Source organism: Rhincodon typus, chromosome 16, assembly GCF_021869965.1.
Source record: "Rhincodon typus isolate 14 chromosome 16, sRhiTyp1.1, whole genome shotgun sequence".
NCBI classification, from domain to species: domain Eukaryota; kingdom Metazoa; phylum Chordata; class Chondrichthyes; order Orectolobiformes; family Rhincodontidae; genus Rhincodon; species Rhincodon typus.
This window is the reverse complement of record NC_063347.1, coordinates 22,040,434-22,068,323: the sequence shown is the minus strand read 5'-3', so window position 1 is coordinate 22,068,323 and position 27,890 is coordinate 22,040,434. Positions and strand designations below refer to the sequence as shown.

The window sequence follows — 27,890 nt, the reverse complement described above, 5'->3', positions numbered from 1 at the left end:
GTTTCAGATTTCAACACTAAATATCTCAGTGACAGAACACAGTTGCAAAATTAGCACAGAAGCATGATAAATCTGGCAGTAACTGTCAGATATCCATATTTAACTGCACAAATATGTTGTTAGGTTTATTTCATAATAATGGAGAGCACTGATATTCTCAATGCTGAGCATCGGTGGTAGAAGGAGTGGATGTTTGTGGTGCCAATTAAATGGGCTGCTTTGTCTTGGATGTTGTTGAATGTTGCTGGAACTGCAGTCATCCAGGCAAGTGGGGATTATTCCATCACTCTCCTGGCTTGTGCCTCGTAGATGGTGGACAGGTTTTGGGGAATCAGAAGGTACCCAAAGATCAGCAGCGTGAGGCTGAGGTACAACCAAAACAACTAGAAATCTTTTCAAATAACTATAAAGGTGGTGGAACTGCCCACAACCAAAAAATACAGGGTCATTGGTTTCAGCAATTCCTGTTAATAGATGTTTTAAGTAAGAAAGTACACGGCTGGGATCACTGTAGCAGGGTAGCTCACCTCCTGTCCATTTAGTGCAAGCACAAGATTAACACAAACGTTCTGCATTTGATGTTTGCCTCTCATCCTGACACAGGTTGCACTGTGAACATCCCCAATCACCAGAGTCAAAAAAAAAGCAGTCAGTCAATCTGGTGAGAACCTCTCCTTTTTTGCTTACAAACCTCTGTTGGAAAACCCACTTAAAAAGTTATGCCTTGTTTATTAAGATAAACAACCTGCGTAATAACCAGTCATATCAGCAATGTGATTATTCATCTAACCACAAAGATCCAGACCTGATTGACAGTTATAGAATCATTCAGATGTACAGAACAGAAACAGACCCTTCAGTCCAACTCAACCAGATATCCATGATAAATCTAGTCCCATTTGCCAGCATTTGGCCCATTTCCCTCTAAACCCTTCCTATTCATATACCCATCCAGATGCCTTTTAAAATGTTGTATTGTACCAGCATCTTCTTCTGACAGCTCATTGCATTCATGCACCACCCTCTGTGAAAATGTTGCCCCTTAGGTCCCTTTTAAATCTTTCCCCCTCACCTGAAACCTGTAATTGGACTCCCCCACCCCGGGGAAAAGACCTTGTCTATTTACTGTATCCATGTCCCTCATGATTTTATAAACCTCTATAAGGTCACCCCTCAGCTTTCGACGCTCCAGGGAAAATAGCCCCAGCCTATCCAGCCTCTCCCTATAGCTCAAATCCCCCAACCCTGGCAACATCCTTGTAAATCTTTTCTGAACCCTCTCTAGTTTCATAATATCCTTCCTATAACAGGGAGACCAGAATTGCACACAGTATTCCAAAAGTGGCCTAACCAATGCCCTGTACAGCTGCAACATGACATCGCAACTCCCTTACTCAATGCACTGACCAATAAGGGCAAGCATACCAAATGCCTTCTTCACTATCCTTTTTACCTGCAACTCCACTTTCAAGGAACTATGAACAAGCACTCCAAGACCTCTTTGTTCAGCAACATTCCCCAGGACCTTACCATTAAGTGTATAAGTCCTGCCCTGATTTGCCTTTCCAAAATGCAACACCTCACATTTATCTAAGTTAAGCTTCATCTGCCATTCCTTGGTCCATTGGTCCACCTGATGAAGATCCTGCTGTACTCTTGAGGTAAGCTTCTTCACTGTCCACTACATTTCTAATTTTGGTGTCATCTGCAAACTTACGAACGATACCTCCTATGTTTACATCCAATCATTTATATAAATGACAAAAAACAGTGATCCAGCACTGATCCTTGTGGCACACCACTGGTCATAAGCCTCCAGTCTGAAAAGCAACCCTCCACCACCACCCTTCGTCTTCTACCTTCAAGACAGTTCTGTGTCCTAATGGCTAGCTCTCTGTAATCTTGCTAAGCAGTCTATCATGAGGAACCTTGTCAAACGCCTTACTGAAGTCCATATAGATCACGTCCACCGCTCCGCCACCATCAATCCTCTTTATTACTTCTTCAAAAACTTAATCAAGTTAATGAGACGTTACTTCCCATGCACAAAGACATGTTGATTATCCCTAATCAGTCCTTGCTTTACCAAATACATGTAAATCCTGTCCCTCAAGATTCCTTCCAACAATTTGCCCACCATTAATGTCAGGCTCACTGGTCTGTAGTTTCTTGGCTTTTCCTTACCACCTTTCTTAAATAGTGGCACAACGTTAGCCAACCTCCAGTCTTCTGGCACCTTGCCTGTGGCTATTGATGATACAAATATCTCAGCAAGGGGCCCAGCAATCACTTCCCTAACCTCCCACAGAGTTCTAGGGTACATTTGTTCAGGTCCTGGGGATTTATCCACGTTTGTGCATTTTAAGATGTCCAGCACCACCACCTCTGTAATACGGACATTTTTAAGATGTTGCTATCTATTTCCCCACATTCTACATCTTCCATACCCTTCTCACAGTAAATACTGATGCAAAATACTCATTCAGTATCACACCCATCTCCTGCGGTTTCACACATTGGCGGCCCTGGTAATCTTTAAGTGGCGCTAATTTCTCCCTAGGTACTCTTTTGTCCTTAATGTAGTTATAAAATCCCTTTGGATTCTCCTTGACCCTTTTTGCCAAGACTATCTCATGTCCCCTTTTTGCCCTCTTGATTTCCCGCATGATTATACTCCTACTGCTTTTATACTCTTCTAAGGATTCACTCAATCTCTGCCGTCTATACTTGACATGTGCTTCCTTCTTTTTCTTGACCGAAACCTCAATTTCTCTAGTCATCCAGCATTCCCTACACCTACCAGCCTTGCCCTTCACCCTAACAGGAATGTACCATCTCTGGACTCTCGTTATCTCATTCTTGAAGGCTTCCCATTTTCCAGCTGTCCCTTTACTTGCAAACATCCGTCCCAATCAACTTTGGAAAGTTCTTGCCTAATATCATAAAAATTGGTCTTCCTCCAATTAAGAGCTTTAACTTTTAGATCTGGTCTATCCTTTTCTATCACTAAGTTAGAACTAATAGAATTATGGCTGCTGCCCCCAAAATGCTCCCTGACTGATGCCTCAGTCACTTGCCCTGCCTTATTTACCGAGAGTAGGCCAAGTTTTGTACATTTTCTAGTGGGTACATGCACATCTTGAATCAGAAAAATTTCTTGTACACACAAATTGCTCTCCATTCAAGCCTTTAACACTATGGCAGTCACAGCTTATGTTTGGAAAGTTAAAATGTCCTACCATAACCACCCTGTTATTCTTACAGATAACTGAGATCTCCTTACAAATTTGTTTCTCAATTTCCTGCTGACCATTGTGGGGGGTGGGGGGTTTATGGTACAATCCCAATAAGGTGATCATCCCTTTCTTATTTCTCAGTTCCGCCCAAATAACTTCCCTGGATGTATTCCCAGGAATATCCTCCCCAAGTACAGCTGTACTGTTACACCTAATCAAAAATGCCACTCCCCCTCCACTCTTGCCCCCCTTTCAATCCTTCCTATAGCATCTATACCCTGGAACATAAAGCTGCCAGTCCTGTCCATCCCTGAGACACATCTCTGCAATTGCTATGATATCCCAGTCCCATGTTCCAACCGTACCCTGAGTTCATCTGCTTTACCTGTTAGGCCTCTTGCATTGAAATAAATGCAGTTTATCAATCCTACCTCGTTCTCTACTTTGTTCCTACCTGCCCTGACTATTTGATTTGTTCCTTTCCCCAACTGTACCAGTCTGACTAATCTCTTTCCTATCTCCCTGGTTGCCACAAGTCCCCCACCTCCCCAGTACTAGTTTAAATCCTTCCGAACAGCGCTAGCAAATCTCCCCACCAGTACATTAATCCCCTTCCAATTCAGGTGCAATCGGTCCTTCTTATACAGATCACTTCTACCCCAGAAGACATTCGAATGATCTAAAACTGTTAATCCTTCTCCCCTGCACCAGCTCCTCAGCCATGCATTCATCTGCTCTATTCTCCTATTCCTACCCTCACTGATTTGTGGCACTGGGAGTAATCCAGATATTACTCCCCTTGAGGACCTTCTTTTTAAATTCTTGTCTAATTTCCTATATTCTTTCCTCAGAATCTCATCCTTTTCTTTTTCTACAATGTGTACAATGACCTCCTGCTGGTCCCTCTCCCCTTTGAGAACATTCTGCACCTTCTCAGAGTTAGCCTTGATCCTTGCAATGGGGAGGCAACACACCATTCTGATTTCTTGCTGCCGGCCACAGAAATGTTTGTCTGTGCCTCTGACTAGTGAGTCCCCTATCACAATTGATCGCTTGGAAGTTGACATACTCTGTGTTACATTACAATCAGTCTCAGTACCAGAAACCTGGCTGTCTGTGCTACATTTCCGAAAGTTGTATGAATCTCGTCTCAGACCTTATTCTGAAATTGTGGTGCCTAACACTAGACCTCCTAGTCAGGGGAAAATGCCCTCCTAGTATCTTTCCTGTAAAGCCCCTTAACATTTATTTGTCCTGATGAAATTTCCTCTCATTCTTCTAAATTTATGGGTGTATCAGCTTCCCTTAATCAATCGCTCCTCATACAATGATTTTGTAATCCCTGGAATGAATAGTAAACTTTAGCTGCACTCCCATGGAAGCAATGTGCACGTTTCTTCGGATAAAAATACCCAACTCATGCATAGTACTTCAAGAGTGGTGTCTCCAAGACATTAGAGACAAGACAATTTCAACAAAACTTCCTTATTCTTGCGTTTTGAACCCATTAATAAAGGCTAACACACCATTTGCTTTCTTAATTGATTGCTGTAGCTGCATGTTAACTGCTGTGATTCATAAGCAAGGATACATAGGTTCTTCTGAAATCAACATTTCCCAGATAGAAACCAATTTAAAAATATTTCACTTTTCTACATTTAGTACCAAATTTTCTAACTTCATCTTTCTTTGCTGTAGATTCCATCTGGTACTCAAACTTTTTGTATCCTGCAAACTCTTTGCACCATCTCACAGTTAACTTTGAAGCTGCAGCAAACTTAGATACTCAGTCTCGTCATTGAAATAGGTAAATAAATAGCTCGCATCCAAGAGCTGGTTATTGCAGAACTCTTCTAGTAACAACATGCCAACTCGAAAATGACCTGTTTATTTCTACTATTTTCCCCTACTCACCCAATCCACACTACTGCATTATCTATAACCCCTTTGATGAAATTTTGTGTAATAAAATTTTGTCAACTACCTTATCGAATGCATTTTTTTGTAAAGTTCAAATATGCTTACATAAATGATAACAAATATGCTTACATATATGCTAACAAATATGCATACATTGATTCGCCTTGTGAACTTTGCTTGTTGTAATCTCAAACACTAATGGATTTGTCAAAAATAATTTGCTTTTCATGAATCTATGTTGACTGTGATCAATTATATAATTTTCTAAGTGTTCTGTTTATATCAGTGAACTGCTTAAGGATGGCTCCTCTACTTATTTTCCACTTTTTGGCATTGTGCTTTCCACTTCAGCTACTTACAGGAATCTCCCATTTTCAATTTCAAGTTGTTTAATATCACCATTGCCTTTCTCTCTTTTTGTACATTCTTACAATTTTCTTTCATTTAATTTCTTCAGCATGTTCTCATGCTTCAGTTAGATCCAATCCAAACTTGTTCTCTTTTCTTGATGAAATTCATTGACAGGAATGATTAGGGATAGTCAGAATGGTTTTGTGCAAGGGATATCATGTCTCACAAACTTGATTGAGTTTTTTGAGGAAGTAACCAAAAAGATTGATGAGGGCAGAGTGGTGGGTGTTGTTTACATGGATTTTACTTTTTGGTTACTTCCTGAAAAAACTCAATCAAGTTTGAGAGACATGATATCCCTAGATGACCTTCTTTGCCTTCCTGAGTTCCCTCTTAAGAATGCCTCTAGGCATAACAGAACACTCTCTTATACACTTCAAGAGATTCATTTGATCCCAGTTGTCTATATCTAATATACGATTCTTCCCTATTCTTGAATAGAACTCAATATCTTTATTCATCCATTGTTCCCTATTCTTACCAGCCTTACCCCTTACTCAAATAGGAACATAATGTCTCTGACTTTCACTATCACACTTTTGAAAGCCTTCCACTTGTCAGTCATCCCTTTACCTGCAAACAGTCTACTCCAATCAACTTTTGCAGGTTCTTGTCTCATAGCATTAAAATTTGCCTTACCCCAATTAAGAACTTTAACTCATTATGGAAGGCTTATCCTTTTCCATAACAGTTTCAAAACTAATAGAATTATGATCATGAATCCCAAAGAGTTAAAAAAACTTGAAAAAACTGCAGATGCTGTAAATCAGGAATAAAAACAAAGTTGCTGGAAAAGCTTAGCAGGTCTGGCAGCATCTGTGAAGGAAAAAAACTTTTTTTTCCTCAAGAAAAGCTCAAAAAACTGCTGAGCTTTTTCAGCAATTTTGTTTTAATCCCAAAGTGTTCCCTACTAACACTTCTGTCACTTGCCCTGCCTTACTTCCCAAGAGAAGGTTAAGTTTTGCTCCACACTTCCCCACAACTGCTACCTGCACATATCAAAGCAAATATTTTTGCATTTAGAATTTAGTGTCAAGCACAAGGCACTAACAAGCCAGATTAGAGGCAATTTTACCAAACCCAAAATAATAGGGTAGATTTTCATCATTACCATCTGGACTTAACCCAGGCAGAGGTGTGGATGGAAAATCAGGTGGGGAAAATTGCATGCTGTTTGTGGAATACACTGGAATTTCTTTCTATTAATTCCGATGCTAGAAAAAATGCAAGGGTCATGCCTTTATGTCTTCTACCCAAGTAACAAAGCTGAACAATGCTTTTCCTTTTAGCACATCAAATATATTTGTGACTTATCTTTTGGTTATTACTGTCAAATTGCTCCCAAACAATTCCATTTGGCACATTTACAAATCTGACTTCTCCAAATCAACAATGTTGCAGACATACTTCAAATGATCAAATTTGAGTTTTTAAAAAGAAAAACACTCTCAAAAACAGATTAGGCTATGAAATAGTTCAACTGCTGCTAAATGCAGGTTGCACACAAAAAATTGGAGCATGAGAAGGCCATTTGACCCATCAACCTGGTCCTCAATTCAGTAAGTTCAAGACCATAACTCCAACTTCCTGCCTGTCCCCAATTGCCCTTAACACTCTTACTGCCCAAACATCTGACCAATTCAGCCTTGAATATATTAAATGACATAAAGATAAACAATCCTCTAACAAATTACTCATTATCTTAAATGGAAGAGTTTATTCTGAAACTATGTCCCCATGTTCCATATTCTGCCATAATAGGAAATATTCTCTCAACATGGGAGTTGTCAATCCCCCGAAGAATCTTATAATGTTTTAAGAAGATGACCTCTCATTTTTGTAATCTTCAATTAGCATAGGCCAAACCTTTTCCCTAAGACATGGAGCGTCACAGTGGTTAGCACTGCTGCCTCACAGCGCAAGAACCTGGGTTCAATTCCACCCTTGGGTCACAGTGTGGAGTTTGCATATTCTCCCCCTTGTCTGCATGGATTTCCTCCTGGTGCTCTAGTTTCCTCCCACAGTCCAAAGATGTGCACGTTAGGTGGATTGGCCATGCTAAATTGACCACAGTGTCCATGTATGTGCAGATTAGGTGGATTGGCCATGGAAAATGCAGGGATAGGATTGGGCGGGTGGTCGGAGTCTGGATGGGACACTCTTCAGAGAGTTGGTGTGGACTTGTTGGGCCGAATGGCCTGTTTCCACACCATAGGGTTTCTATGAACTCTTTCAACCCAGGAATCAGCCTAGTGACCTGCTCTGAACTGTTTCCAATGCAAATATATCCTTGTTAAAGTAAGGAAAACAAAACTGTGCACAGTACTTCAGGTATGGTTTCACCAATGCTCCACAGGTGTAGCAATTGTTTTCCCTCCAGCCTCCTTGCAACAAAGACAAACATTGCATTTGCTTTCCTGATTACTCGCTGTATCTGTATGCTAACTTTTTTATTATTCTTAGCAAACATACTAAGATACCTCTGTACTACAGCATTTTGCAATCACTCTCCATTTAATATCCTGCTACTCAATTCTTCCTGCCAAAATGAATAAATGTCAATTTTTCCAAATTTAACTTCATTGTCAGTTTTTGTCTCCTCATTTTAAACTATTCATATCTATTTGAAGAATCTTTGTATCCCTCTTCCTACCTATCTTGATATCATTAATTATGGCTACAATAACTGCCATTTTATCCAAGTCATGAAAATGGATCATGAGCAGTTGTTGGTGCAACACTGATACCAGCAGTGCTCTAATAGTTAATCTTCCAATTTAAAATGACATATTCATCCAAATTCTGTTTCCTGTTAAACAATCCTCCACCCATGCTAATATATTCACCCAACACCGTCCTCTCTCTGACATGCTTTTGTAGCTGCTATGTTTCATGTGGGAGTCCAGTTGAGTTTCTGATCAATGGTAACATCAAAGATGCTGATAGTGGCAAATTCAATGATGGTAACTCCACTGAAATGTCAAGGGTGGTGTTGAGATTGTCTCTTATTGGAGATGGTTATTGCCTGGCATTTGTGTGGCGCAAATGTTAGTTACCACTTGTCAGCCCAAACCTGGATATTGCCCAGGTCTTGTTGGGCACATGGACTGCTTCTGTGTCTAAGGAGTCACGAATGATGCTGAGCAATGTGCAACCATCTCTGGAATTCAGCTCTTTTGACCATGTTTGAACCAAGGCTGTAATGAGGTCAGGAGATGAGTGGACCTGATGGAGCCCAAACTGGGCATCACTTAGTAGGCTATTGCTGAGCAGGTGCTGCTTGATAGCACTGTTGACGACACTTTCCATCACTTTACTGATGATTGAGAGTGGATTGAGGCGATAGTAATTGGCTGGTTTGAATTTGTCCTGCTTTTTATGTACAAGACAGCCCTGGGCAATTTTCCACTTTGTCAGGTAGGTGCCAGTGTTGTAACTGTACAGGAACAGCTTGGCTAGGGGAGCGGCTAGGGGAGTCTTCAAATACTATTACATCTTTACTTGGATCTTTGATTAAGAGAATTATGAAACAGAACTGCATGGCAAGCTTGACTGTCAGTATCAAAATGATCAAAGAATCAAAATTTGCTCAGGTCTGGGGACTCCAAGAGGACTCCTTTCTTCTTCCAGTCCAGCCAAATGGGACTCTCCAGGAAGGTGATGATCCATCAAAAATGAGATTCGAACTTGAGCCAATTTGTTGTGAGTTATTTTTTAAATCCACGCATCCTTTAATAAAACTTATTTAGTGTACCATATCTCCTTACCTGACAGAACTCATTCCTCATAGCATGTCATAAGTCCAGGACAGACAGTAGACAGAAAATCTTAGATAAAACAGAAATTGCTGTTGAAACGCCATATGGTCTGATGAAGAGTCACTGGACTCTACACCTTGACTCTACTTTCTTCCCACAAATGCTGCCAAACCTGCTGAATTTCAGCAACAATTTGTTTTTGTTTCAGACCTCCAGCGTTTGCAGTTCTTTGTTTTATTACAGTCATTACAATTATGTTATTTTAACACATATTGTTTTTTTTTCTCTATTTGTTAATGGGATGAGGACTTTACTGGCTAGGCAGCATTTATTGTCCATCCCTAATTGCCCAGAGGGCAGTTCAGAGTCAACCACATTGCTGTGGGTCTGGAGTCACATGTAGACCAGACCAGGTTAGGATGGCACTTTCCTTCCCTAAAGGACATTAGACATATTGCTTTAATTTAGTGTGTGAAAGAACCCTGATCAAAATTTAAGCTTAATGTTGATAAAGCACATGACTGTTGAATATCACCGCTGAGCTCCATCCTGTTTCTCACTCAAAATTGATAAACTTTCTGCAGAAACTGTTGGATAGCGATCCAAAGGGAAGCATGTCTGATTTTTGCTCTGAATGTTCAGTGGCTGAAACCATTTTTAGCAAAAGCAAACTTAAGCACAGTTGGGTAAATGAAGATTAGATCTAATCTGCATGAGTTATAATGCAATTAAAAATGCAGTTGGATTGGCAAAACAGCACACTTGTGACTAATCTTGGGGTCTTCCAGTGTAGCAGATGAGCAGTTCAAGATAGAAGCAAAAACCAGTAGTACTTGGAAATGATTAGAGTTCCATTTAAAGGTATACTAGACTATTTCACTACATACCAATCAATTCCAGGTTTAATTGATTTTTTTTTCCCACACTACTTTCTGAATGGCATCTGAGGATGGGCAATAGATGTTAATGCTGCTAATAACACCTGTATCCCAAGAATTAATATACGAAGGGTGTGTTGATGTATTTAATAGCTGAGCTGCAGCACAAGCCCATACATGTGAATCCTCATATATTCAGTTATAGTTTGCAGCAAGACTGCTGAAAGACATGCCTCTATAGAGAGGATTAGTTAAGTCAAAGCATTTTTGCATGTTTGCTGGGAGAGAGTAGGAGGATCGGAGGAGAAGTTTAACATTACTGCCTGTTCTTAATGAAATATGGGTGTGTAAGTGAGGAGGGCTGGTGTTTAAACAGGTGATAATGGATTTAATTTTGTTACAGTAGTATTTATAAGTCTCTTTTTCAAACTCTTATGCTCTAAGCATTCAACATTTTGAAGAATGTGAGAAATCAATGTACAATAGTTACAGAGAGACAATTTTACATATACCTACCATTATGCGACATGCCCACTACGAGACATTTCTGAAATCGGCAGTACTGACATTTATTCCTGTTTTTTTTCTGAATCCTACAGTTTAGATCGCATTTGTCATACATCAACTTCAGCCTGATTGTTCTCCGGAAAAATCCCTGTTATGCAAATCAAATCATATTATTGATGGAACGGGTCTATTAAATAGGAGTTAATCTTGCTAGAAAGTTAGAATCATAGAATCCCCACAGGCCATTCGGCCTAACAAGTCCACATCAAATCTCCGAAGACCATCCCACCCAGACCCATTCCCCTACCCTATCCTGGTAACTCAGCATTTCCTATCGCTAATGCATCTAATCTATACATCCCTGAACACTGTGAGCAATTTAGCATGGCCAATCCACCTAACCTGCACATCTTCGGACTGTGGGAGGAAACCACAGCACCTGGCAGAAACTCACACTGACACTGGGAGAATGTGCAAACTCCACACAGACAGTTGCCTGAAGTTGGAATTGAACTGGGGTCCCTGGTGCTGTGAGGCAGCAGTGCTAACCACTGAGCCACTGTGCTATTGAACACCTTTTTTCTTTGTATTTACTTACAATTTTAGATTCCTGGACTAACTATGCTTAAAAAAAAGAGAAAGATTGAGCAGTGCCACAGTGATACCTTCCTACTGTATACAAATTTTAAAGTATACATGCAACGAAATGCACAAGTAATTAAATATTTATACAGCAGTATTCTATAAAAATGCTTCTGTTTTTTTCTTATAGATTAAGAACAGTAACATAAATTCAACAAACCTTACATCCTTCGCATGCATGGACCCCATAATGAAAACCTGAGGCCTTGTCTCCACACACTCTACATTCAATAGACAGGGCTGAATTTGATGAATCTTCTTGTAACCTTGCAAATGAAAGCTCTTTTCCTGAATTGTCATTCAAGGAAGATGGTTCAACTTTAATAGCACCTGTGTAAAGATAATTTATTTTTCATTTAAAATTTATATAAGTCAAGCCAGGCATTAGAAGACATTGAGAATAATTTTACATTGCACATTAGAGCTTCAAATTAGAGGTTTTCATAAAATGATGCAGCTTCAAACAGGTCTTGCCGATTTTCAAATCCTGATATTCAAGTAGAAAATGCTCACATAACTAGAATCAATTGAACCTCTCTTTACACAGAGAGTACTGGTTGCATGGAATGCACCAGAGATGGTAGTGGAGTCAGATACATTAGGGACATTTAAGCGACTCTTGGATAGGCACATGCATGATAGTAAAATGAAAGGTATGCAGGTTACTTTGGTCTTAGAGTAGGATAATAGATCGGTACAACATTGTGGGCCGAAGGGCCTGTACTGTGCTGTACTGTTCTATCATTAACCTGTAACTTAACCAAAATATTTGGGCTTTTATTCCCTGAACGTGAATGGTAAAACCCAAGACTCCCAGAGCAGAACATGTATTCGATTGTTATTTTGTCCTTCTATGTGGTAGGATACGCAGTTTGTCTGTCTATCTCCTTTATTTCACTTGATGTTGTTTTAATTACATTGGTTTTGTCTACACTTGTTAATGCTAGGTAGGCATTTATCCTACATTCTCAGAAATATACTTTAAGCTATCATTTGCTCTCCCATTCCCTGAATCGAACTTTTCATTATTACTCAGCCCTATTTTTCCTTTGAGGGTGGCCAGAAGATGTAAACAAGAAGGTTTCACACAAACATGTTTTACCTATGATATGAAAATTCAAATATTGTAATCCAAACTTTAAAAATGAATTAAAAATTATGAAAATAGCAGATAACTTTTATTGGATATGTTATTTCATAAATACAATCAAATATAATAACATACTTTGGTAGTCCAGAAATCTTTCATCATATTTACAGTCTGAAGAATTCTCGTCAATTCTTATAGAGGTTGAAGTATGATCTTCATAATTAACTGCAGAAACCGTGGAAAGGTCTACAGTAGCAAATGGCTTTACATCGAAGGAATGAGAGTGGTTGGCAAGTTCCGAAAGGTCCATTGTACCCATAGCAAAGTTGATGGGCCATAGAGGCAATTGTGTATCCACCATTCTTGATCCTGAGTGGATAAAAAAAGTAAAAATGGAATATGATTGTCTTTTATGTCAGGAATCCTGCTTGGATTCTTGTACAATCTAAACTGGAACTGTCAACAGAACAGTAAGCATTTCAAATAATTCATAGAAGTTACAATAGTAAAAAGGAACATTTCTCCTGAAAAGTTATTTGTAATTTTTTTATTCATTCATGGGACATGGATGTTGCTGGCTGGCCAGCACTTAATGCCCGTCCCTAGTTGCTTGAGAAGGTGGTGAACTGTCTTTATCAACCACTGCAGTCCACATGCTGTAGGTTGACCACAATGCTCTTAAGGGCACTTCCATGCCACTATATTGAAAGTGATCCAGTTTATGTTGGAAATTGCATTCACATTTCCTGCACATGTTCATGGTAGCACTGTTGTTCCAAGCTTTTCCAGAACAACAGCGCTACTCTATAAAATAACATGAACAGATGTTCATCAGTGAAAACAGAACCTTAGCAATCCTACATGCTGAAAAAAGCATACTGCCCACTCACTGCACCACTTCAGAATGGGACATTAAACTAATTAATTTGTTCATTCATATAATTTATTTTGGATGATTGGGTGAGCAATTGAATATGCTTTAGCCAGACTTCCCCTGTGATCCTTGTTGATGCATTGGGGTGTTTTCATTCTAATTCCACAAACACAGAGTTTGCCTCCTAACACCCTCACGCATTTTCTGCTTAAACAACAGCCTTGTTTCTGGACCTTACCCGATAGCGGCCTCTTAGGAGGTTGGCAGTCAAAGAGGATTTTGCCCTTTTGGTGAGCAGACTGTGGAGCCATGACCAGCAAAACAGTCTATCCCACTCCAATTATTGATGAGACCCAAACAGTAATTTCTATCAATCCTTCATCATTAGATTTTGGCACGTCCTGCCTCTGCAGCAAGAAGTCTAAACTTGAAAGAAACTTCTGCCTAATTTCTGCTTCAGTGCATTTGTGATAGTTAGGTGTGTAGTTCATGACAGAAAGAAATTGATGCAAAACCAGAATTGATAAGATCAGCACAGGAACTATGGAACTGCTCAGGAAGCATGTATATTATTGCTCTGTTAATCTTTGAGATCTAAGCTTGAATATATTGCTTAACAATACCAGTGAGCCCGGTGATACTACTAAAACCTGTCCAATAATCTGAGGTCCTTAACTTGATCTTTAAAATTAATTCCTTTTCAAACTTAAGCTATTTTCCTTCAGTATACTACCAGCATACTATAGTTATAATGTTGTATCAAAACAGAAGCATTATCATTCTATTTATCTGATGATTAAAATTATGTAAATTTTGTACATTTATGTAAATATCTTTTAAAACAATAAGTATTTACTTCAAAAGAAACTTGTTAAAGTAAATGCATGAATAAGCTTAACGGATCTCCCCGGTGAGAAGGTTAAATGGCCAAACTTTTCTGAGTAATTTTTAAATGCATAAACACGTTTCTGTTTCCCCAGTCACTTCCGAAGAACTATAAACTCAGCTTTAATTAATTATCTTCAAATCACCTGCAAATAATGATTTCCTAGTTGATGCAATGAGCTGTATGCATTGCACAATACAAGCATGATAAACCAAGGTCACTCAGTTTAACAATGTATAGTATGAATAGGATTCAAAGCAGAAAAACAACTGTTGATTATGCAATTATACATTGAAGGAATAATAAATTTATTAAATTATAACATTAGGTCATTATAGTTGTAACAGCGTTTTTTTTCTTAATGTATAGAATTCCAGCATCAGTGGAGAAAAACTCAGAACAAATACTTCCTTTGTTCACCACATCACATGAATATGATCTGAGAGTATTCACTACAGAAGATTATAACTTTCAGACCGCTACCATTTTTATATCAAGTTGCAGAAATGGGAACAAGTAAAATTTTAAAAATACAGCTGCAATTTGTTTGCTTCTAACACATCAAATATAAGAAAAGACAATTTAAAAAGATATGTACTTAAATGTAAATATAAGACTATTTTTGCAAGAAATTGGCTTCAGTTCTTCATTGTAGAGCAACTTTCAAATATAGTAAGCCAATTTATAAGTGACAATATATTCTGGTTAGTAGTGATCTAGGAAAGTACTGATTGGATTTAACCACACAATTTATGGGCAGCACTAAAAATGTATACAATATATTTTCTGGAAACCAGCTGCAAGTTATCAAATCAAAAAACATATAGTAGTTATGTTGCAATTGTTCTTGCTTCAACAGAGGATATCACTGTCAATCAATGCTATGCAGTATTCTGTTTACCAGTGCAAATTATGCTAGTGAAACAAAAACAGCCAAACGAAAACTGATACACTACTTTGGCAATTTATATCACTCCAGGCATAATTTTCTCTCTCGACTCAGGCAATTTATTTTTGTTGATGTGCACGTGGGTGATGCTGGCAATCCCTAGAGAAGGTAATTGTGGGTCAGCTTCTTGAATCAATCAGTCCTCACACTATTGCTGCTTCTACAGTGCTGTTAGATGTCCCACAATGAAACTTACTTACTGTATCCGTGCAACTCCAAAGTGGCAAGGTACATTAAGTAGAACATAGTCACAACTTAAGTTGTGTGTGGTTTTTGGGTTTTTATTATTCACCTCAAAAGTTACACTCAAAATAATATCATATAAGTTTTGGTCACTTTAAGACTCATCAGTTCACATTAATTAATGTAGGTTGAAATCTCATGACGAGGCATAAATTAGATGCAATTATTAAGCCTATAACAAGCAGGATGTCCACGTTCAGAGCCAATATATTGGGCATTTTTACTTTGCATAAAATGGGCCATGGTGTACTGAAAGCTAGCTAATTACAGATGTACTACTATTTATTTGGTGATAAAATCTGATCATTATTTCCTGTATCTGTTTTTGCATCTCTTAACTTTGATGCAGTTCTGACACACAATTTGTTCAAGGGTTGAAGGTTGAAAGCAACTTTTCTTACTATGGATTTTACAATAACTTTCCATGATGCAAAATAGCTCTCTGTGCTTCACTAAAATCTAACCGTAACGAAATAATCAACACTTTCAGATCTTCAGTAGATGATTTGTGGATGGTCAAAGTTTTTATATTTGTTGTTATGTTTTGAATATTTATCCTTTGTAATAGATTCAGAATACTGTTACTATGGCCTCAAACATTCATTACACCTCACTGAGATTGTACCTCAGATTTTTCACCTTTTCCTATTGCCGTTTAATTTTTCTTAGTTGTTGCTGTGCCACCTATCCAATATTTTTTCATTCCCAATGTTTTCTCTTCTTTGTTTATACTGTCAACATTCACTTCTGGGTGTCCTAACGTGTGATTGCTTGTTCCTGAGGTTTTTCTTGCTTTTATTCGCTATGTAGGATCCTATTGAAACTATTCAGTTGTATATGGTTCTTCCAATTGACTGCAATCCCATTTAGAAAAATAAAATAGTTTGCTTAAATAATAACAATTACAATTTATTTAGCATTTAAAGTGAAGTAAGGAAGAGTATCCAAGTCCAATCAGTCCAGACAATTTTAAGAGTATCAATTTTGTCTATTCCAACGCAGTATGAATCTGGTCCAATCAACAGGAAAACTGTGGTGTCTAATAATGATAGAGGCATCAGGCAAACTGGTATGATTGAAGAATTCTTACAATTAGCAAAGCAGGAAGTAAAGGAACAAATAATAAGCCATATTTCAATCAGTTTCTAGGAAGAACAGGCACGCACATAGAATTAATGTAAAAGCTGAAATGTCAAGACTGATTTTAAAAATTCTGGCATTTTAAAAAGTGCTTCTCAGGAATAAAGATTCAATTTTTGCAACATTTTTTTTTAGAGCCACAGAATGTCGAATAGTAATTGAAATGGTGTACCATTAAAATTCAATTACACATCATTCAATAATGCTAACATTTTCAATCGTTATAATAACACACTTTACTGGGTGCTACTTCATAGAAATAACAGGGCCTTGTAGCTGGTTGAAATGTTAGCTGAAGTTCTGGTCATCTCTTTGGGGAAAGATCATTGAGCTCCAATCGCAGAAGACCTACCTGTTGACAGCTGCTCAGCAATCAGAGGCTGGCAACATGACATTGATTCACAACATCATTGGGGAGGCAATGGCTGCTGCTAGGACACAACCTGTGACTTAGAAATATGGACCCAGCCAGAAAGGGCAGGTGTGGCTTTCAGCAGATTCGCTTTCCAATGCAAGGTCCCTTGGTCAGACATTGAGAGCCTTTAAAGAAAAGACCACTGACACTCCCCACCTCCACGGGCCACAAGCAACCTCACAGGTCTTGCATTTTGTGCTTCTGAAAATTCACGTCCTCTGCCCACTGCTGGGTGAATATCACCTGCAGTGGGATAGGCTCTTAAGGCAATCATTTCCTACTTAAGAGCCTCAATCGATTTCAGGACAGGAACACTCCCCACTGAAAACTCTGTCTAAGCACCCCATCATCTGTATGCCCTTGTTTGCTGTGATCTGCCTGCACAGTTTTCAGCTTTTCACTGTAGTTAGGTACATGTGACCACAATAAATCAAATCAAAATCAAGAGCCAGGCAGTAGGTAAGGTTTCTTCAGGAAGAGTTCTTACGCAGAGTGACCTCCCCACAGTAAATGTGAACTTTGCCAAAGTGGAACCATTGTGCAAAACTGACACGGGAGTGGAGGGGTCAACCCCATTATTTACCAGTTTTCTTGAAAGTATCTTGCTGAGTAGTGTGAGCCTCATCCATGTCTCCACTTTGTAGGGGTAGGGTATCCCACATGACAGCTAAATCATGACACTCTGTATTTATCCTCAATCACATTTTTCACAGCCTGGGGTTTGCAGTAGTTCATGACTTAATTGATACTCCAATGGAAGTAAGGAAGTTGACAATACTGTGGCGCTGGATTGAATAGTTAAAAGATACCTAGGCATCTTTGGAAAGCATATCTGGTGACAGCAATGAACAATACATTAAGAGGTTGGCAGATAGAGCTCAATTGTTTTTGACTTGCTCCTCGCATTTGAGATGTACCAACCTACAGCTGTTCGATAGCAGGGAATCAGATTGCTCATTTACTTGCCTGCACCATCACTATTCCTGATGACACACGCCAGCTGTCTCTAACTGGTTGACATCAGGCCTAGCAGAGGTCTCGTTTGGTGTAATTCTGGGAGATTCCCACATTACTGTGGGGCAAAAGGATACAGCAATCATGCAGATTGCCAGTTTTAGTGACACACATGCTTGTCTCCAAGCAAGAACACACCTAAGTGTCCTTAAACCTGCCACAATCATGCCCAATGGACTAACTGAAGGTCAGGGGAGTAATTTTAACAGCAAGATCCTACAGGAACTCATTTCAAAGATCACATTGGTGAGTTGGATGAGACCCAGAGGAGATAGCTTGTTTCTACCCTCAACAAGAAGTGGAAAACTTGCAGTAAAGATGATGAAATTGGATATCGTGACCTGGTAAACTACAGGCTTGTGACTAAAGATAATTGTGCAGTGAAGATTCCTTGCCACTGGATCTAGTAGGAAGTCAGGGACTACTTGGGTAACTCTTTGGAGTGAGGTGTCATCCAATATGCACCTCAGGCACTTTGTTACTAAGAAGGTATTAATCCTGACCACAACAAGAACACAGCAATACAGGACTGGTCCTGACCTAAGATGGAGGGGGAGCTTTGTGTATCTCTTCATTTGGTTGTGTACTGTAGGAGTTGTGTGCAAGGCTAAGCTCCATGACTTGTTAAGGAAATCAGAAAATACTTAAGGAGCTGGTGGTAAAGGATGTATGAGGTGTGGTACATCACAGAGCAACATAGGGATTTAGACCCCAGCAATGTGAAGAATCCTTTTGCACCTTCAGGCACAAGTTCATCTCATCATGGGTCATTGGCTACTCAGATTTTCATTTCCCACTCATAATGATACCCACACAAGTTTCCTTGGCCTTGCTGTCACAGGTTCAAGGTCAGAACAGAAGTTATCGCTTATGCCATTCGAAGTTTCGAGACAAGCCAGAGAAGAATGCAGAACTACTCCAGTGTGAAACATGAACTGCTGGCTTTGAGGTGGGCCATTTCCCAGAAGTTCAGTGACATTTTGATCGGTTACTGCTACTGGACTGGGATGGCTGCTGATATTAAGAACTGCTGATGCAGTTGAGAGAGGTGTAACTTTAATTAAAGCAGGGAAGCAGCTTCACTACAGCATGGGACCCTGATCATCAAGAGACCTCTGGAGATCCTTGCAATGGACTTTTGGGGTCTTTGACACCCCCCCCAACAATAAAGGTGACAAAGCACGTTCCCATAATCATGCATGTCTTTACCAAGCTCACTCAGGCCATTCCAGGCCATGATTGAAAGGCTTTAACTATAGCCAGTGTTAGAACATGATTGAAAACCAAAAAGAACTGTGGATGCTGTAGTCAGGAACAGAAACAAAGTTGCTGGAATAGCTCAGCAGGTCTGGCAGCATCTGTGGAGGAGAAAACAGAGTTAACGTTTCGAGTCTGGTGACCCTTCCTCAGAACTGATGGTGGCTGGGAAAACATTAGTTTACATGCAGAAAAAAAGAGAGGGGGATGGGGTCATGGTGTTAGGACATGATTGGTTTGTCCATTTCAGTATTCCATATCAGATTCACAGTGGTCAGGGGAGTAATTTTAACAGCAAGATCCTACAGGAACTTTGCAAGTTCTTTGGCATTGCAAAAAGCTGCACCACGTGGCATGCTCCAGAAGGTAATGGACAGTGTGAATAATTCAGCCACACCATGCATGAATGCCTGTGCAGCTTGCCTCCCAAGACTAAACGAAAGTAGTCAGAGTACTTTCTGGAACTGGTTTGTGCTTAAAATAATACCCCGCACTCACCCACAGATAATTCTCCAAACTTTTCCCTCTGTTGATGAGGCCGAGGTTTTCTTATTGACCTTATGTTCCCACATCTTCTACTGGAGATGCTCAGGTCCATGAGAGAATAAGCTAGGCATTTGAGTTGGCATCCAAGAAGACCAAGACAGAAGCACTCAGAAGAAAATGGTTGAATGATCACAAGGCTTGCAGGATTGACCTTTCAATTGTGTGAGGGTATTCACTGAACTCAGAATATCAATGTTCAGTATAGGTTACAGGATATCTGGGCTCCTGAACCCTAGAGCATCATCAAGCAGCTAAGCGCACATGCCCACACCTATGTTATTGAATCATTATCTGGAGGGCCAATGCTTCAGGACAGAAGTCTGGTGGATGGTAAGTTGGCAAGAAGCTCACTCAGCAGTGTTTTGGAAACTCAAAGTGTTGCTGTGAGAGGGTTGAGTGAAATACAGTTGGGTAGTGATAAAATAATCTGGATTGAGCTGGGTGTTGTGAATCAGTGGGGTGTATGCAATTTATGGGGGGGTGCCTACTCCAGTCCTGGTGCAGCAATAACCTACCCAGAGGCGGTATATGAAGCAACAAATGCTCCTGATCGTATGGTTCATGTAAGCTTGCTTGATTGAGATCCCAACATGAGTGATCTGCCACAGGGCCTGGGTCCCATGCAAAGTTTAAGTACATGTAATAGATTGAGAAGATCTTCTTCACGGAACGTAGAATACCATCCCAATACCGGACTTTTGTCAGATCATTGAAGCAAGAACGAACAGCATCACTAATAATGTGGACCCAATCATTCTAGCTGTCATGGTGCTTTCAAACTTGCTGATCACACAACTGCTAATAAATGGGCACTATGTGCTACATGTCATTATTGGGAAGGCAGGTTTCTAGCAGGAAGTTTGTAAAGGGACTTCCAGCAGCAAGTGGTAATGGTGAGGTAGGGCACCAAGCAGAGAAGCTTGAGCAGTCAAGTGGATGCTTTCTGGAGAAAGGATGTCTTTGTCACAAAGAGGCCTCATGAAGAGAAGGACAGACAGATAATGGATTTTTTCAAGCAGATGACAGCTGCAGGTTTGATTCCAACCTGAATTTTCTTTTAAGCTTGTAAAGACGTGATGCCAGTGGAATAAAATAGTCCCTGCCTCATGATCTTCATGCTTAAATCTCATGTTATAATATTATTGCTACAAAACTTAGTAAAATTACTACTGATGTTTCATTCAATTGTCTCTATCATCGTTAACTGGACCAGCCATATAAATACTTTGGCTATGAGCAAGTTAGAAGTTGCGAATTTTGTAGTGAATAACTTGCCTTTTGATTTTCCAAAGCTTGCCCACAATCTACAATGTACAAATCAAGTGTGTGATAAGATACTCTCCTCTTGCCTTCATGACTGCAGCTCCAACACTTAACAGGCTCACCACCATTCAGGACAAAACAGCCGATTTGATCAGCATCTCATCCGCTACCTTAAACATTCACTCCCTCTACCACCAGCATTCACTTGTAGTGTGCGCCATATACAAGATGTACAGTAGCAACTCACCAGGCAACCTTTGAGTGAACTTTTAAAATTGGTGAACTTTACCACTTAGAAGGACAACGGCAATTGACTGATAGGACGATCATCTGCAAATTCCCCTCTAAGATACACACCATCCTGAAACTTGCCATTCATTCACTGTTGCTGTGTCAAAACTCTGGAATACCTCCCTAAAAGCACAATGGCTCTACTTGGGGTCCATTGACTACAGTGGTTCAAGGAGGCAGGTCATCACTACCTTCCCAAGAAAGATTAGGGATAGTGAACAAATGCTAGCATCATCAGTGATGCCCACCACCACTATCTTCCCCACCCAAGGAAAAAAATTTAAAAATCTTCCTCATATCTCTTATGACTTCCTAACTGTGTCTTAGTGTCATTTCTTATTCTTCTCTACAGTTTGAAAATTAATATGCAAATTTATTATATACAAACAATTGTAATATTTGTGTCCCATCTCTCGTGTTCTCTTTTAGTGGAGGCATTTATTCATTTATTTATACAACTTTGTTTTAACTGAGGTTATTTAACTGTTGATGTGTTCGATGAACTTCCTCACTCACCAGATCTTCATTTAAAATACCTCTAGACAGTGGTCTAACTGGCCAGGGCAGCATGTTCCACTTCCTCTAGTTGAAATGAATCTGATTAGTGGTCTGCAGTTTCTGCAGCACACAGAGGACACATCCAATACAGCGCAAACCGCTAACTGTTCCACTGAAATAAATTTTCTTTTGATGTACTACACTACAGAAAAAAAAACTTATGACAGGTCTGGTCTTAAAGTGAACTTGCAGACTGACAAACCCCTTATGATTTTGTTGGTTTTGGGTATCATTTGTCTTTTGGCAGATTACTAAATTCTGAGGGAGAATCCTCTCGTCAACTAAAAGTCAGAATAAATTTTGAGAACTGCAGCCTTAAAATTTGCCTCAAATGATACCAATTATGAAAATTGTCAGATCCTTCTGTTCTCTACATGTACAGGGATGTTTTTCAGTACTTCCTATTTTTGTTACAAATCATGTGATTAGCTATCACAGGATTGTAAATTTTTGGAACTTTCAGTATGTTTGTTTCAAATGACAATGATTTTCTCCATGTAAATCTTGCTTCTATGGTTGGTTCCACTTTTTAAAATTTAAGTCATATTTCCTTCAATAAAACTGATAAAATGGTAAATCAAGACATTATTGGAAGGCGAGTTACATAATGATGACAATGATAAACAGCTAAGACAGAAAATAAATAGGATTTTTAACAACATTAGTGACCATCCTATCAGCTGGAATGTGCCTCACCTCAAACCATTCAATGGTTTGGTTAAAGGATTTTTTGAAGCATTCCTAATTGTGGTTAAATTATAATATTCAACTGATTGCAACAAAAGTCCATTAATGACGTGGTAATCACTGACTTTATTTAAATCATAATACTTTATGCTTTAAAACTACTTGAGAGTTATATAAAACTTACTTTGCCTCAGGACATAAATGAATAGAAAAACAGCCATGAACCTTAAATCTAAAGATTAATGCGAAATGATAAGGATCTACTGTAGATTGCATTTTGCAGTAGCTTAGCTTTCCAATTATACACATGCCTATTATATTTTAACAGAAATTATTCTTCTATTTTATTTCCTGAAATCCTCTTTGTCAAGGGTGGTGACACAATTTGTTACATGGCTTCCCTAGTGGTGCTAATCCTTTGAAACCTCAGCCATACAGCAGGATATGTCAGCAGGCTATATCATTCAAATGGGAGGTAGTGTCACGCTTCTGTTCCTCTTACTGTCTGATGTCTGTACATATTCACTTCCCAAAAGGGGTTAATGTGGAGCAGGTACATTATATACAACATATGACAAATAAGTTTTATTTTATCAGACTATTTTGGACCTTATGGTCTTGGAAAAAACATATAAACTGTCGAGGAGAAAAAAAATAGACAGCATCTTCCAACAGTGGCACATGTATAGTTAAAACATGGAAATCCCATTGTTGCTGTCAGCATTGTCCTGCTGCCCCAGAAGACCAACATCAGTTTTCACCAAAAGACTTGGCAGTTAAATATATACATAACAGTTTGGAAGCCTTCTGTTATAGTTATGTATTAAACACACCTGCACAGTTAACACTTGGACATTCAAGTGTAAGTGAACTTTCCATGCTAAAATAAGTCTTAATTAGCTAATAACCTCCCCGGCAACGGAAAAAATCTTTTAAGTATGAATTTCCATTTCTTAAGAGTTTAGTTATTGCAGGAGTTTTAAGAAAAATGAAAATTAAATGTATTTAAACTGTCCTTACTCACTTCCTTAACCACTTTTCTTGCTCAATTTCTTTTGTAGTCTGTCCTTTGTTAGGCATCGAATTAACTACTCAGATACTATGGATTAGCCTGTGCAGGGTGCTTGAAACCTTCAATTTAATTGATTAAAATACACAGTTACTGTTCTTGTTCATACATGTCCCAGGTTTCCTTTAGAAGGCACTTTGCTGTCTTGGATTTTAAAATCACTACAGGTTCCACTAAAAAAACTCACTGAAAGACTTCAGGCAAGTTCAAATATTACGAAAAGTGCTGTTCTCTTGCCTTTGACAGTAAACCTAGATTACTGTCTACCGAAAAGAAATGGAGGGAAGAAAAATTGATACAATGAACTTTTAAAGAAAATATGACTAAATTTCTTCTATTAAATTAATAGGATTTGGGCTTCATTGGTTGGGCCATCCATCTCTAGCAACAATCATGTCCATCCCATGTTTTCCTTGAGGTGGCAGCGCTGACCTACCTTCTTGAATCTCTGCAGTAAATTAAGTGCAGGTACACTCACAATACCATTATGGAGGAAGTTGCAGGATTTTGACCCAGCAACAATGAAGGAATGGCAATGTCAAGACAGTGAGTAGCTTGGACAGGAACTTGCAGATGGAGTTGTATCTTGGTATCTGCAGTCCTTGTCTTCCTAAATGGTAGTGGTCATGCATTTGGAAGTGCTAAGGAGTCTTGGTGAATTTCTTCAGTGCATCTTCAAAATGGTATGCATTGCTGTTACTGTGTGTTGATGATGGAGGGCGTGAATGTTTGTGGATGTTGTGCCAACCAAAAAGGTTGTTTTTTTTTCCTGCATGGTGTCAAGCTTCTTGAGTGTTGTTGCAGCTGCACTCATCCAGGCAAGTAGGGAATATTCCAACACACTCTTGACTTGTGCCTTGTGGATGGGCTTCAGGGAGTCGGGATGTGAATACTTACTACCAGATTCTTAGCCTCTGAACTGCTCTTGCAACCATAGTATTTTTGCAGTGAGTACAGTTCAATTTTAATGGAAAGGTAACCGCCAGGATATTGATAGAGGTGGATTCAGCAATGGCAATGCAATTGAATATCAAAGAATGAAAATTATATTCTTTCTTTTTGGAGATGGTTATAGTCTGGCACTTATGTGGCACAAATATTATTTACCACTTGTCAGCCAAAGCCTGGATATTGTCCAGTTATTGCTGCATTTGGACGTTTACTACTTCAGTTCCTGAGGAGTTGCAAATGTTGCTGAACATGATGCAATCATCAGTGAATATCCCCATATCTAACCTTATAATGGAGGGAAAGTCATTGATGAAGCAGCTGAAGATGGTTGGGCCTAGGACACTACCCTGAGGAATTCTCAAGAGATATTGAATACATATCTGAACAGGTTGATTGGAAAATATCTACCTCGTAAATGGAGGACTCATGGTACAATGGTAATGTCCCTACCTCTGAACCATGATTCCTGGGTTAAAGTCCCACCTGTTCCAGAGGTGTGATAATAGCTCTGAACAGGTTGATTAGAAATCATCTACCCTGAGGTATTTCTACAGAGATATGCTGGAGGTGAGATGACTGATCAACAACCAAAACCATCTTCCTCTGTGATAGGTGTAAGTCTAATCAGCGGAGAGTTTTTCCTCCATTCCCATGGACTCTACATTTGGTTGAATGCTCCCTTAATGTCAATATTATTTGAAAAAAAAAATATTTAAATATCATCTTGTTTACCAGATTGTAAAATTATTATACAAGAGTGTGAATTTAATTTTTACTAATAGTAACCTCTAGCAGGGATTATTTTGGACTTTCTAAATCTTTAAAACTTTTCAATCAATGTTCCTTCCTCAATTATCAGCATTAAAGCAAAGTAGGATCTGGTAATTTTGACACACTGTTGTGACTAAATGGCACAAGGTGCTCCTCCTTTTGAAGGGGTTGACAATATCATGCAACTCTTTAAATTGTCTTCTTTGGCTTTGTTTACCAGTTCACACACGTTATTCTGCATTTTTGTATCAATTACATTTCATTGACTGCAACTCCTGTTCTATTTCCAGTAGATCCCATTTTGCCAGAGAGGAAGGGGTTAGAGCGTGACCCACAGAAGTGGGAAACTGGAATTCAGCAGTGCCACGTATATTTCTGTTGAGTTCAAACAGACCCCATTTTCACTGCAGCAAGAACCTCAACCCATAGTGTGGGAATACAATATTTTTAGAGTCATTATAAAATTTGGCAGATGACAGCTTTAGAACCGTCAAGTTACTTAAAACGCAATCCCTTCAAAAATGTTTAAAAAAGGCTGTTTGTGTGAGTAAAATTTGGAAAAAAAAAACAAATTGGTATACCAATTACAATAGTTGTTTGTTGACACTATCCCAAAGACATTCATTATGTCATCAATAATGCTCAGTTGCTGTCCACAACTTATCATGATTATGATCAAGGGTTGGAGAGATTGAATGTACAGCTGAAGTGTTAAGATGAAGTCTGTGGAAGGCCATCCATGCGCACCTATGTTGAAACATGTAACAACTTCCTAATGACAATTCTACTGCTCCGTGGGATCCTCCATGAATGTTTCAGACTCTGAGCTAAAGTCAGTGCCTTCAGATAATTTCGGACATTAGCTGGATTATTACCTAAGAAATACTGTACAGATTAAAACCTGCCCTAACAAATTGTATACTTTGGCCTAGATTGACTTTCCTGAGTCTGGTAGCTTGAGTCAAGAAATCTTTCAGCTCGACATGATGGAATCTTCACTCCAGGAGGTGGGGTATGGAAGAATTTGGAGGTTGCAACCCCACTCCCCGCTCCTTACTGACTCACTAATACCCCACTATCATCTGGCTCCCAAACAAACCCCTGGTCCTCTCCATCTGCCTGAATACCCCCATCTCAATTGCCCACCTAACATATCTTATCTATCCATCTACCCATTCACTAATATTCAAAGACTGCATCTCTGAATGTACTATATGGCAGCTAGTTTGGCACATCCCAGCTTCATCTGGCTTTACTCCACTTCGAAAGAGTTCCCTGAGGGATGCTGCACATTTCTTTCTTTAATAACTGGGATCACAAGATCCTGAAAGAATTGCACAGCAGTGTTAGGTGAACAGAATCTTCAAGCACAACAGCAATCTGCTCGTTATTGTTACTGCTTACAAGGTTCAGGCCTTACAACGCTATTTTGCTTCAATTTAACATGTTCCTTGAGGTCTGTCCACTGTGAGATGTAATGGAGGGTAAAGGGTGGGATGGGATGAGATGGCATGGATGGAGCAGATTACATGATGGTGGGGGTGTTAAATGAGTCTGAGGGATGAGGTGGGTTAGCAGTACCCGCACCTATCAGGATTGGCAGTCCCTGTAGCTACCTCCAATCTGCGGGGCTACAATGCTGATTCTATCCTGCAACCTCCAAATTCTTCCCTACCCCACCTCCTGGAGTGAAGATTCCATCATTCAGGCTAGTTTCTCCTAAGGCTGGCATGTTGAGCTGAAAGATTTCTTGACTCAAGCTACCAGACTCAGGAAAGTCAATCTAGGCCAAAGTATACAATCTGTTGATGTCTGAACAGCTGCTCTATAGAAGAGTTGAATTTAGATGCCATTGTCTGGTTAAAATTACTTTGGTGAAAGAGGCAGCAAAACATAATCATTTTTTCCAATGTTCAATAAGAAGGTCTACTTGCTGTTTAAACTGGAAATCTGTCATGCAAGTTCCACTGTATAGCGCAACAACGGTGGCACCATCCAGCTATCTGATATTATTAAAGTTGAATTCATGCTAGTCCATGCAGTTTTTGGTCATCTTTATTCACTCTTCCTCTCTTTCCCTTACTGCATATGTCTCTCCCAATAAGTCAACAGAATTTCAGTTCTATGTTTTTATGAATTTCTTTGTTCTAATTATAAGTGCCCAAGTCATTCTAAGTACCAACAGTTTACCATGTACTTTATACTCAGTCAGGCTAACGAGAGGTCCACATGCACAAGATATGAAATAGAGGTCCTAGTTGTCCTCCCAGGTGACCATAAAATATCCCACAGAACGTTTTAAAGAGGAGCAGGGAGTTTCTCCAGTCTTCTGGTCATTTATCTCTTAATCAACATGACTGATAGAAATGATCATTTATGTCATTGTTGTGTTTCCTGTCTGTGGAACATTGCTGTGTAAAAATTACCTGCCACGTTTCCCTACACTAGGACAGCGATCAAACTTAAAAAAAATTATTAGTCTGCAAGTCATTTTGGAACATTCTAAGGTTGTAAAAGGCTCCAGAGAAGCACGT

General features: G+C 39.3%; 1 protein-coding gene across 2 annotated transcripts in view; it reads right to left on the bottom strand.

Moving 5' to 3' along the window:
- Positions 1 to 27,890, bottom strand: part of pparg (peroxisome proliferator-activated receptor gamma) — a 103,196-nt gene that overhangs the window by 10,394 nt on the left and 64,912 nt on the right. For both annotated transcript variants that reach the window (XM_020510910.2, XM_048606501.1), the window contains 3 exons: positions 12,578 to 12,811; positions 11,513 to 11,682; positions 10,720 to 10,858 (listed from right to left, as the gene is read on the bottom strand). In XM_020510910.2, the coding sequence (XP_020366499.1) occupies positions 10,720 to 10,858; positions 11,513 to 11,682; positions 12,578 to 12,803 (535 nt within the window). In that variant the 5' untranslated portion in view covers positions 12,804 to 12,811. The remainder of the gene's footprint in view (positions 1 to 10,719; positions 10,859 to 11,512; positions 11,683 to 12,577; positions 12,812 to 27,890) is intronic.